The sequence below is a fragment of the Cetorhinus maximus genome, chromosome 30 (assembly GCF_964194155.1).
Source record: "Cetorhinus maximus chromosome 30, sCetMax3.hap1.1, whole genome shotgun sequence".
Taxonomy (NCBI): domain Eukaryota; kingdom Metazoa; phylum Chordata; class Chondrichthyes; order Lamniformes; family Cetorhinidae; genus Cetorhinus; species Cetorhinus maximus.
In genome coordinates this window covers 6986369-6999046 of record NC_135908.1, presented here as the reverse complement: position 1 = coordinate 6999046, position 12678 = coordinate 6986369, and the positions used below count along the sequence as shown (strand labels likewise).

At 47.9% G+C, this 12678-nt stretch overlaps 2 protein-coding genes across 3 annotated transcripts in view; both read right to left on the bottom strand.

The window, feature by feature from the left end:
* The window catches only part of tubgcp4 (tubulin gamma complex component 4), a 52803-nt gene extending 50055 nt beyond the window's left edge, over positions 1–2748 (bottom strand). For both annotated transcript variants that reach the window (XM_078532326.1, XM_078532327.1), the window contains exon 1: positions 2547–2748. In XM_078532326.1, the coding sequence (XP_078388452.1) occupies positions 2547–2624 (78 nt within the window). In that variant the 5' untranslated portion in view covers positions 2625–2748. The remainder of the gene's footprint in view (positions 1–2546) is intronic.
* Positions 2749–6348: 3600 nt separating this feature from the next.
* On the bottom strand, positions 6349–8136 carry LOC144669936 (calicin-like). The gene has a single exon (XM_078532219.1). The coding sequence runs from the start codon at positions 8134–8136 to the stop codon at positions 6349–6351; it is 1788 nt and encodes a 595-aa protein (XP_078388345.1).
* Positions 8137–12678: the final 4542 nt, after the last annotated feature.

Here is a 12678-nt window from a genome sequence, read left to right as displayed (position 1 = left end):
CCTCTAACTTAGTCTACTGCATTCGTTGCTCCCAATGCAGTCTCCTCTACATTGGAGAGACCAAACGCAAACTGGGCGACCGCTTTGCTGAACGCCTGCGGTCTGTCCGCAAGAAAGACCCAAACCTCCCTGTCGCTTGCCATTTTAACACTCCACCCTGATCTCTTGCCCACATGTCTGTCCTTGGCTTGCTGCATTGTTCCAGTGATGCCCAACGCAAACTGGAGGAACAGCACCTCATCTTCCGACTAGGCACTTTACAGCCTTCCGGGCTGAATATTGAATTCAACAACTTTAGATCTTAAACTCCTTCCCCCATCCCCACCCCCACCCCGTTTCTTCCCCCTCCCTTTTGTTTTTTCCAATAATTTATATAGATTTTTCTTTTCCCACCTATTTCCATTATTTTTAAATCTATAACTATAATACCCTGTCAGTCTTTCCACCCCATCCCCACTAGAGCTGTACCTTGAGTGTCCTGCCATCCATTCTTAATTAGCACATTCTCTTAGATAATATCACCACCTTTAACACCTCTTTGATCCTTTTGTCTGTGACATCTTTTGATTATCTGCTCCTATCACTGCTTGCTTGTCCCTACAACCACCCCCCCCACCCCCAACTTCTCTCCCCCCACCCCCCCACCCCCAACTTCTCTCCCCCCACCCCCCCACCTTAAACCAGCTTATATTTCACCCCTCTCCTAACTTCACTCAGTTCTGTTGAAGGGTCATGAGGACTCGAAACGTCAACTCTTATCTTCTCCGCCGATGCTGCCAGACCTGCTGAGTTTTTCCAGGTAATTCTGTTTTTGTTTTGGGAGGGGGGAGAGATGGGGGGTGGGAGGCAGGGGGAGGGGTGAGAGATGGGGGGTGGGAGAGAGGGGGGAGAGATGGGGGGAGGGAGGGGGGAGAGATGGGGGGAGGGAGGGAGGGGGGAGAGAGATGGGGGGTGGGAGGGAGGGGGGAGAGAGATGGGGGGTGGGAGGGAGGGGGAGAGAGATGGGGGGTGGGAGGGAGGGGGAGAGAGATGGGGAGGGGAGAGAGATGGGGGGTGGGAGGGAGGGGGAGAGAGATGGGGGGTGGGAGGGAGGGGGAGGGGGGAGAAATAGGGGGTGGGAGGGAGGGGGAGAGAGATGGGGGGGTGGGAGGGAGGGGGAGGGGGAGGGGGGAGAGATGGGGGGTGGGAGGGAGGGGGAGAGATGGGGGGTGGGAGGGGGAGGGGGGAGAGATGGGGGGTGGGAGGGAGGGGGGAGAGATGGGGGGAGGGAGGGGGGAGGGGGGAGAGATGGGGGGAGGGAGGGGAGGGGGAGGGGGAGAGATGGGGGGTGGGAGGGAGGGGGAGGGGGGAGAGATGGGGGGTGGGAGGGAGGGGGAGGGGGGAGAGATGGGAGGGGGGAGAGATGGGGGGTGGGAGGGATGGGGGGTGGGGGGAGAGATGGGGGTGGGGGGGAGAGATGGGGGGTGGGGGGGAGAGATGGGGGGTGGGGGGGAGAGATGGGGGGTGGGGGGGAGAGATGGGAGAGATGGGGGGTGGGGGGAAGAGATGGGGGAGGGGTAGGGGGAGAGATGGGGGGTGGGAGGGTGGGGAGGGGGGAGAGATGGGGGTGGGGGGGGAGAGATGGGGGGTGGGGGGGAGAGATGGGGGGTGGGGGGGGAGAGATGGGGGGTGGGGGGGGAGAGATGGGGGGGTGGGGGGAGAGATGGGGGGTGGGGGGAGAGATGGGGGGGTGGGGGGAGAGATGGGGGGGTGGGGGGAGAGATGGGGGTGGGAGGGAGGGGGAGGGGGGTGGGAGGGAGGGGGAGGGGGGTGGGAGGGAGGGGGAGGGGGGTGGGAGGGAGGGGGAGGGGGGTGGGAGGGAGGGGGAGGGGGTGGGAGGGAGGGGGAGGGGGAGAGATGGGGGGTGGGAGGGAGGGGGAGGGGGGTGGGAGGGAGGGGGAGGGGGGTGGGAGGGAGGGGGAGGGGGAGGGGGTGGGAGGGAGGGGGAGGGGGAGAGATGGGGGGGTGGGAGGGAGGGGGAGGGGGGAGAGATGGGGGGGGAGGGGGGAGAGATGGGGGGGGAGGGGGGAGAGATGGGGGGTGGGAGGGAGGGGGAGGGGGGAGAGATGGGGGGCGGGGCGGTGGCCATCCTGGGAAAACGACTTTTTGAGCTCCACCAGTGAAGCCTGATGAGCTCCAGGATTTAGATAAAGGAATTATGTCCGAGTGAAGATGGTGACGGTGACTAGGAGGTGATTGTGTTGCCATGAATTTTAATTGAAATTAAATTGTGAGGAGGGGGGGGACAAGAGATTCAATCACTAAAGGGGATGATGATAATGACAGGAGATCCTGAATGACCTAGAGTTGACATGGACTCTGCTCCCTCACACAGTGGTCGAGGCAGAAACCCCATAAGAAGCATTTAGATGTGCAATTGTTATATATATTTCTCTCTCTCTCAGGATAGACTAAGATGGGCCCAGTTGTTTTCCCCCCGGCCCTGGTTCTCTTGTGTGATGGGCCCAGGCCTCTCGGTTGCCATGGTGCCCCGGGCTCTCCCTCACCTGTAGGCCGCTTCGTTTGTTCCAGCTGAAGATGCTGCCCGGGTATCCGCTCAGGGCCAGCAGCAGCTCGTGGATCATCTCCCCTATCGGCCCAAGTGAAGACGGCCGCTCTCACTCTGCAAAGAACAACAAAAGACAACGACCGGCTTCCATTTACCGCCGTACGAAGATAACGGCGCCTTCACTCGCCGCCATTTTTAAGACTGGCAGTCGACCGATCAAAATGGCAACGCGAGCTGCCGCCATCCTTTCTCCTGGCAAGTTGCGCCGCCATGTTTGATGCGGCCACGAACCAACTCTCACAGTCTGAGGTTGCCGCCATCTTTCTTGCTGGCCGGCTTGCTGGCAAAATCTGTATCAAGAGTTGCCCAGTACAAATTGCTGTCTAGCCATACGTGCGGCTACAGTGACACTGTTTTAGCCACATTCTTTTATATTCGTTCATGGGGTGTAGGCCTCACTGGCAAGGCCTGCATTTATTAACCATTCCTGATTGTCCTTTAGTCACCTTCTTGAACTACTGTAGACCATGAGACATAGTTACACCTACAGTGCTTTGGTACCTACACCATGATTTTGATCCAGCGACAGTGAAGGAACAGCGATATAGTTCCAAGTCAGGATGGAATGTGGCTTGGAGAAGAACTTCAGGTGGTGGTGTTCCCAGGCACTTCATGCCCCTCCTTCTAGGTGACAGGGGTCACAGGTTTAGAAGGTGTTGTCGAAGGCTGGGTGACCGAGACAGATTAAGGGACACTTTTGAATGGTGAACCCGTGAAAGCAGGGTTCCTTGGGCCGTGGTGGGGGGAGATGGTGGGCACTGCCGAACCTTAACATTGGGCCACCAGCAGGAGAGTTCAGGCGTGTGCTGTGCCGATGCAAGATTTAAAGGTGTGGATTATAAACAAACAACCCGGGACAGGGGACAACCGCCTCAGATGCAGAACGGTCCCGTAAAATCTGGGATGGTTGGTCACCCTGGTCAAAGGAGCCTTGGTGAGTTGCTGCAGTTGTGCTACTTTTAGAAAACACCTTACGTACAATCCAGGTAAACGTACTTCACAGGTGTGTACATTGACTTAACAAACATCCACCATCATTCAATGACAAGGGAGTAAAAACAGCCACAATGATCAACATACACTCACACACTCTACTTTTCCTCTCACTATTGCACCAATAAATGAAAATGAAGGTTAAAGTTCATAAATGTACTCCATGCAAATACAAATATTGAGATCACATGACTCAATGGTTTTGTCTTTTACTTTTTACTCATCAGAAATCCAATTAACCACATATGGCTGACGGCTAATGTATTGACAGCACCGATCTATACTGACTAAGCTCTTTAACTAGAGGAAATAATTAAAATAGGCCCAGCAGAATTGTAAATCATATTTTATTTTACCATCTGCATGTTGAAATGGGATTTGTAGTTCAAGTAGGATGGTTTTCGCCCATCCCCAAAGTCACCTTGCTGTCGGAGAGCTCTAGCTGTAGTTCTAGGCCAGTGAGAAAGTGCCATGAACAGGGTGACTAGGATGTACTGAGCCACGCACACAAACGTGCGCACGTGCACATGCACACACAGAAGCACGCACACACACACACACACAAAGAATGTCTTATTTGCAGGCCCAACACTGTTGACCCAACAACAGCAATCTCCATATGATCTACAGCAGAAACAGGCAATTTGGCCTATCTTACCTAGGCAAGTGTCCATTCTCTACGCAAGCTCTTCCCACTCTGACCTGCATCCCTTCATTCCCTTCTCCCTCATATATGCAATATATGGGTCTTAGCATTAAGAATCTCAAAGCACCTCACAAAAGGCTTATGGAAAACAGGCAACATGCCAAGAAACTAAAGGACGGAATGAATAACAAAATGTTTGGTTGAAGAAATATGTTCTCCGTGAGTTCTTATAGGTGAAAGGAAGAAGGGAAGGGGTTTAGGGGAGGAATTCCGAAGGGTGGAACCTAAGGAACTAAGTCAATGTGGAGGAAGAACGGCTGGAGTCAAAGAGGCAGATTGCCCAGGGAAGTCAGAATGGCGGAGGAGAGCTGGAGGAAGGTGCAGAGATACAACAGACTGAGGACACGGAACAAGTTAAATATGATTTTAAATTTGAGGTGCTGTGGGATGGGGTACCAATGTAGGTTAGCAAATACTGGATGAGAAGTTGGACAGGATACACACTGCAGAGGTATAAATATGGATAAAGCAACATGTAATGGAAAAAATGCATGCAATTGTAAGATTTTTTAATATATTAGATAGTTAATATAACATATACATAGTATATTCCTCAGACACTGGAGCAGTCCGTGTCCATATGCAGCAACATTCAGGCTTGGGCTGATAAGTAGCAAGGAACATTCATGCCACACAATTGCCAGACAGTGACCATCTCCAACAAGAGAGTATCCAACCAACTCCCCTTGACATTCAATGGCATTACCACTACTGAATCCCCCACTACTAACATCCTGGGGATTACCATTGACCAGAATCTGAACTGGACCAGCCATATAAATGTGATTCTGTGATTGGACAATATTTGTCAAATAATCCTCAGTGTACTGAGAATTACATTGACAAACAATTTAAGATTGTCAGTCGGGCTCACAATGTGACACATTTGCATGTACTGGTAGCCACATATATTAATACAGAGGACCCTGTTCTTTGCAGACAGAAAGAACATGTATACACATTGCGCCTGTTTCAGCTAAACAAAATAAGTGACAGCCATTCATGCCTTGATTAAACAGGGTCAAGCTGCTTGGTTTAAATTTCAAACAATGTTTGGCAGTTAACTGTAAGTCACTATCACTGGTGCATTCTCCATAGGCAATGCCTCTACCAATCAGAGTCCTCTTACCCAGCAATCAGCACTCTCTTCACACACAGTATAAATTGTCATTTTCCCTGGTATTCTTGTGAAGAGTCCTGATGAGTGCAAGACAAAAAGATTCGACATGTCTCCCTTTTCAGCAATATTCAAGTTCTGTCCAACCAAACAACCATTAGCTATATAAATGCTGTGGCTACAAGAGCAGGCCAGAGGCCGGGAATTCTACAGAGAGTAACACACCTCCTGACTCCTCCAAACCTATCCCCCATCTACAAAGCACAAGTCAGGAGTGCGATGGAATACTCCTCACCTGTCTGAATGAGTGCAGTTCCAACAATACTCAAGAAGCCTTTGATTGGCACCACATCCACCACCTTAAACATTCACTCCCTCCATTACTGACGCACAGTAGCAGCAGTGTGTGCCATCTACAAGATACACTGCAGCAACTCACCAAGGTTCCTTTGACAGTACCTTCAAAACCTGCTCTCTCTTACCACCTTGAAAGACAAGGGCAGCAGACACATGGGAACACCGCCACCTGGAAGTTCTCCTCCAAACCGCTCATCATCCGGACTTGGAAATATATTGTCGTTCCTTCGCTGTCGCTGGGTCAAAATCCTGGAACTCTCTTCCTAACAGCACTGTGGGTGTACCTACACCACATGGACTGCAGCGGTTCAAGAAGGCAGCTCACCACCACCTTCTCAAAGGCAATTAGGGATGGGTAATAAATTCTGGCCCAGCCAGCGATGCCCACATCCCGTGAAAAAATAAAAAAATATATAACTGGGGGTGGGAATTAAATGGTATTATTTACAGTTGGTTATGACTTGATAATACATTTTCCAACAACAAGCTTGTTTTTGATGTTTTTTATTTTTTATGTTAAGAGGACAGAAAATATTATATTGAATATTATATTTATCTAATATCATTTTAGTGATCAAACTTTGATTTAGAAAGAGGTTTTTCTGGCTTCTGAATGAACTTGCATTGAAGTTTGCTTCTACAGCAGGCGGAACTTTCCAGAGCTTCAGAAGGCTTCGCCACCTCATTCCATACTCCTATTTTTGTCTCTAATAGGTAGGCATTTTTGTTGACGGAGTATTCTTTAACATTGCCATCATCTGTAGTAGATGTTCCCCCGCAGACAAACACCATGTCTCTGATAAGGCACATGGCGTGGCACACCTCCAGCTTGGTTGCGTTGGGGAGCAAGGGGATTCGCTTGGGTGTTTTATTCACTTTGAATTTCTGTAAGCTCACCTCGATGGTGTGCTTGTGACTTTGCACGATGAGGGTCATGTCCCCTTGGAAGGAAACAACTGGCCTGTGTTTGAACTCAATGGGGAATGTCAAGCTTTGCTTTACCTCCCCTGTTATGGTGTCGAAACAGTCCACAACTCCGACCCTGGAAATCCGGTCATTGATCATGCACCTCCCAGTTGCTATGTAGATGTATCTGTCCCCTTTGGCCACAACCTCAGCACAGTCCATGGGAACACTCATCCTTCCAACTGAAGTCCATTTCTCCTTCTTCTCGTCATACCTATAAATGGTGGAGATGTACCTCCTCGGTGCCACACTTCCCCCCACTGTGTACACTATGCCATTGCACACTATCATGGAATGAAAGACCAGCCCCAGTGGGAGATCTGGCAGTTTGTTCCAAGTATTTTTGTCCAGGTCGTACCTCCACGCTGCCTTCAGACTGGCATTTTGCTCGTTGGTGCCCCCTGTCACGTACAGGTACTTCCTTGTGGTGATGGCACCCAGAGCTGCAGCTCGATATGGCATAGCAGCAACTTTAATCCATAAGTTCTCGTCGATGACATAGGCATAGATCGCGTTGCGGAAACTGCCATCGGAGCTTTGACCCCCGAGAACAAGAACCACATCCAGCAGAGCTCCTTTTCGTTGGAAGTAAGAGAGACTGGTCAGGTTTTCCTGTTTGCGGTGGCTCAGCACGTCCACTATAGCACATACACAGGTGTTGTTGCTCTTGATCAGTGCCTCTGTGCTGCTGATGTCTGAGAGGACCTCATCAGCTATCCCATTCAAATAAATGTATGAGAACAGTTTCTGAAAGTAGCCCTTCCTGTCTTCTAAATTATGGTTAGTCCACCTCAGTATGGTCTGTAAGACCTGATCTTCATTGGCCGTGTGAAGGTCTTCATCTTTGACTAGTTTCAAGAGGATGTGGTATGGACAATCCACAAACTCTTTTGTTTCACTTAGAAGGAAGAATTGGTCTTTAAGGTAAGAGTACAGTGTAGCAGCCAGGTCAGGTAAGTCATAGGTCTCTGCCAACATGAGGGTGTACATGTAGTTTTGTTTGTCAAGGACAAGCTCCAAATACTCTACACAATGGGACTTGAGCCGTTTTATCATGAAGTACTTGGCTCCCTTCAACAGATCCTCCACATTTTTGTCAGCAATAACAATCTTACCCGTGTAGAAGTACTCCAGCAGCTGTTCTACCGACACCGGGTTCATGTAATCAATGTCAATGGTGACAGACAGTTCATCTGAGGGTTGGATGTTGCAGCTGTGGATTAGGTCCTTGACATAGGGACTGACAGCCGTGAGGATGTTCTGATGGGCCGAGAATGAATGGGAACCCACATTGATCACCACGTCGCAACATTCCTTCTTCTGCCTCTGGGCATTCAGAGCTTGTAATATGTAGGTGCTGTGTTTATGGTCATCAAATTCCAGCTTCATTCTCGGAGAGGCAGAACAGTTCTGAAGCTTCTGCAGCGGAGTCTCTTAAAACAGGTGTTTGTTGTAACCAGGAAGTGACTTAACAAGAAGGAGCTCTGACTTCACAATACATGTGCGACTCTTACAGCCCTTATGTATAGAACCTTTGTGGTAGACACAACAGACAATTGAGTAAACTCATAATCTGAATCTGGATCACCATCTCTGCTGTGGAATTTCTCTTTTTCCAAATGACCATCTCATTTCTCTGCAGTAAGAATCATTCCAGTGGGTTCCTAGCATGTTGCAACTTTCAGTTGCAATAAATGTGCATGGAATAGCTGCATCAAGCTGAGTCTTAGGACCAAGATGCTGGTTTGTTATGACCGAACGGTTAGGGTCTGGAATGTGCTGCCTGAGAGTGTGGTGGAGGCAGGTTCAACTGAGGCATTGAAGAAGAAATTGGATGATCATTTGAAAAGAAACAATGCACGGGGTTATTAGGAGAAGGCAGGAGAATGGCACTAGGTGAAATGCTCATTAGGAGAGCCAGTGCAGACCCGATGGGCCGAATGGCCTCCTTCTGAGCTGTAACAATTCTATAATTCTGTGCCTCAGCACCACGTTGTATGGCTGTGGAACATGAACAACTTCACAACTATCAAGATAGGCAGCTCGACAATTTTCACCTCACTATTTGTGGCGCATCCTAGGCAAAAATAGAAGGACAAAATGACGAATGCAGCCCTCTCAAAGGCAAGTCTCCCAAGTACGCTGGCACTCATCAAGCAGAGGCAATTCCACTGGATTGGGCACATTCGCACGATGGAAGACAGTTGGGTACCTAAGGATTTTCTGTATGACGAGGTAGCCAGAGCCAGATAACCAGTAGGACACCCGAGGCTCTGCTTCAAGAATGTTTGCATGTGTGCCATGAAGGCACTAAACATCGATTCTCACAGCCAGGGGACACTGGTTGTCAACGGGGGAAAATGGTGAAATGATATGTGCCACCATGATGCCCAGTGACTACCATGGCTTGGCAAGAGGCACCAACAACAACGCGCAAAGAGACCTGGTAACCACTTCACACGTGGCACTTGTGGGCAAACCTGTCTCTCATAGGTTGGTCTCTTCAGCCATCAGTAAAAGTGCACCATATGAAGCTACCCCAGCCCCAAGGGATTTGATTCTTCCCCCTGGCAATTTCCCTTTAGAAATGCAAGGCAGAGGTACGGTAACCTAGCAACCTTACCCCATCTCAGCTTGATTATCCACTTCATCTTTAAAATGAATGACAATCCTGAGACTTCAATACAAAATGCACGATTGAGTCCAACAGCAAAAAGATCTATGTGAGAGACGTACATGGTGAATGAAAGACATATAGAATGGAAGGAAGACAGAAGAAAGGTCAGAGAGAGGAAGACTGGAAGAAATAGCCACTGACAGGTAGCAGACTAGACAAAAGAAAGGGCGCGAGGATCATATAAAAGGAGGAAGACATGATGAACGGCAGAAAAGGAGCAGAGAAGGAGAGAATTAATTTTACCAAGTGGGAGAAGAGTAGAAAGAAAGTTCGAGACACAATTTTTGTTTTATTTTTACCCGTGGAGAATGTCACAAGAGCTCAACCAGTTCACAGTGAGGAAGCAATTACATCCCATCTTTAGGTATTGGCCACAGTATTCGGCTGTTATCATGCTCAGCCTTGGGCCTTTACATCTTCTTTTAATGAGCTCCTTCCTGTTCTATATAATTATACCATTAATGTGGGGATAAGCTTCATCTGCCTGCTGTGTGTTAGCAAAAAGATTCATGCAGGTTGGTGAAATTGTGAACAGATTTTGCAGTTTCTCAATATTTACCCTGTGCCTATACGCAGCCCTCAACATCAACAACAACAACTTGCATTGATATAGCACCTGTGACATAGTAAAACACCCCAGGCTGCTCCACAGGAGCATTAACAAACAATGTCACATAAGGGGATGTTAGGATGGGTGATCAAAAGCTTAGTCAAAGAAGCAGGTTTTAAAGAACATCTTAAAGATGGAGAGGTTTAGGGAGCTTATCCCAGAGTTTAACTGCTGCCATTGGTAGGGTGATTAAAATTGGGGATGTAGAAGAAGTCAGAATTGGAGGAGCACAGAGACCTCAGAATCTCCTCCCTAATGAGGAATTTGGGGTGCCATTTGTACATTTTTTTTTTGCAAATGGATTATTTGTGGAATGATTGCTTGACTTGGGGAGAAAGCTGACACCTTTTGTCACATGCATGGATGTTCCTGGGTGCTTATATGTTCAAACAAATGTTTCCCTGTGTGTGTAAAGTCTTAATGTTTTGTCAATGGGCTGTATGTTATTCCCTCCTACTGGTGTTCCCGTTTTCTCTAGCAGGGTGTCGAGCCCAGTGAAGGCACGTCTTATTCATAACTTCAAACATGGACTGTGTTCGTATGGAACCTTCTGGAACTGTCTTTTATTCTTTTAAAATGGGCACTCACAAAGTGGCTAAGATGGCTGCCAAGTCAGGTGACTTTTGCAACTTCAACACAGACTTATTTGCAGCTTCCTGAGAGTTCGTAATTGAACTGGGTGAGGGTTCCCCCAGAAGGGACAAACCAAGATGAATACTATCTGCAGAATTCACACTGCTATTGTTTAGGGATTCACCCAAAACACAAGTGCAGAATCCATGTCTCTGAGTTGGAACACTAACTATGAAAGCTGGGCAGAAACCAATTCATCCTGAGTAAGTGTGAAGAACTCATCTATGATCTCCATTGTACAGCAATGGCTTTCAGCTTTAAACCATTCTGGGTGAACAATACCAGAATTGGTCATGTGACCAAAACCAGCTGGCAATAACAAGCTTTTATCTGAAGATCCAGAAAGACCTAGGCAGTCTGCAAAGAACACCACTGCCGAACATCAGCTACAGACCAAGGCAGTAACATCAAAGCCTTTTTAAACTTGGAGGGTGCTACATCTTAAAAAAACCTCCCAGCCTGATTCCTAAATTTGAGTACACCTGTTGAGAAATTTGAGATCCTGGTACAAACACCACAAGTTCTTTTGCCTAACTTTGTGACTGGCTAAATATTCATCCCTTTGAGGGAATCCTGCAATATTTCTGATGTCTGACTTCAGCTATTTGAACTCATCTAAACTACAATACAAGGACTCCTTTCTTTAATGGGCCCGCAACAACCGTTCTCCTACAATGAGCCAAATGCACGAACTATGAACTAGCCTTTTGTTTACAACTTGTAAAAGTGCACTGTTCTCTTTGACTATTTTTTCCTCAAGTATGTGTGTGTGTGTGTGTGTGTGTGTGTGTGAGTGAAAGATGTAACGTTTAGACTTTCGGAGTGAATGCGTGAGTAAATAATCCTCTTTGTTTAAACCGCCAAAAGCTTGCTGCTGTTATTTTAATTGCTCACACACTCCCGGGCTAAGAAACACACACATCTTCCTCTCCAAAAATTACACTGACTACGAACAGTAAGGGAAAGGGTACAAGGGGTCAGTTCTCTCCTGACCTTGTCCATAACATGGGCTACAGATCCATTTTGCTCCCACATATCCATCCTTGGCCTGCCGCAATGTTCCAGTGAAGCTCAACGCAAACTGGAGGAACAGCACCTCACCTTCCGATTAGGCACTTTACAGCCTTCTGGACTTAACACTGAGTTCAACAACTTCAGACCTTGAACTCTCTCCTCCATCTTTACCCCTTTTTTAATCCAATTTTAAAAATGTATGTATTTATTTATTTATTAATTTATTAAATTTTAAATATTTAAAAAAAAATTTAAATCCTTTTTCCCCAATGGACCATCTGTCGCTTGTTTCTATGTCGTGCTTTTACAGTGCGCTGATCCTTCTTCTGCTATTAACACGTTCTGCTATATTTCCTTTATGCCACTATCAGCACCTTCTTTAGTCTTTAGCACTATCATTAACACTCCCTTTGTGTTGCGTCCATTGCATCTTTGTCAATCTCTCCTGAGCTCCCACTCGTCCCTGACCTTCTATTTTGCTCCACCCCCTCTTAAACATTACAAAGCCCATTACATTTCTACACCTCTTTAGCTCTCAAGAAGAGTTGTATGGACTCAAAATGTTAACTCTGTTTCTCTCTCCACACACGCTGTCAGACCTGCTGAGTTTTTCCAGCATTTCCTGTTTTTACGACAGATCCGCCTGTCAATAATTGGCCCCAAGTGGCCATTCTTCAAATGTGAAGCTTTACAGACAGCAACAGTGAATTATTCAAGCATGGTAGGCCACAACTCCACCCTGCAATCACTTGATGTCCACATGCGTGCAATGTCCAACAGGGAACACTGGATATAGGTCAGGAGCCAAAACGATTTTGATAGGGTGCTGTAATTGTGGGTGGGGGGAAGGGAGTTAGGATTTATTTGGGTTATTCAAGGGATGTGAGCATTTCTGGCAAAGCCAGCACTTACTGCCCATCCCAAATTGCCCTTGAGAAGGTAGTGGAGAGTTGCCTCTTGAACCGTGTAGTCCGTGTGGTGAAGATACACCCATAGT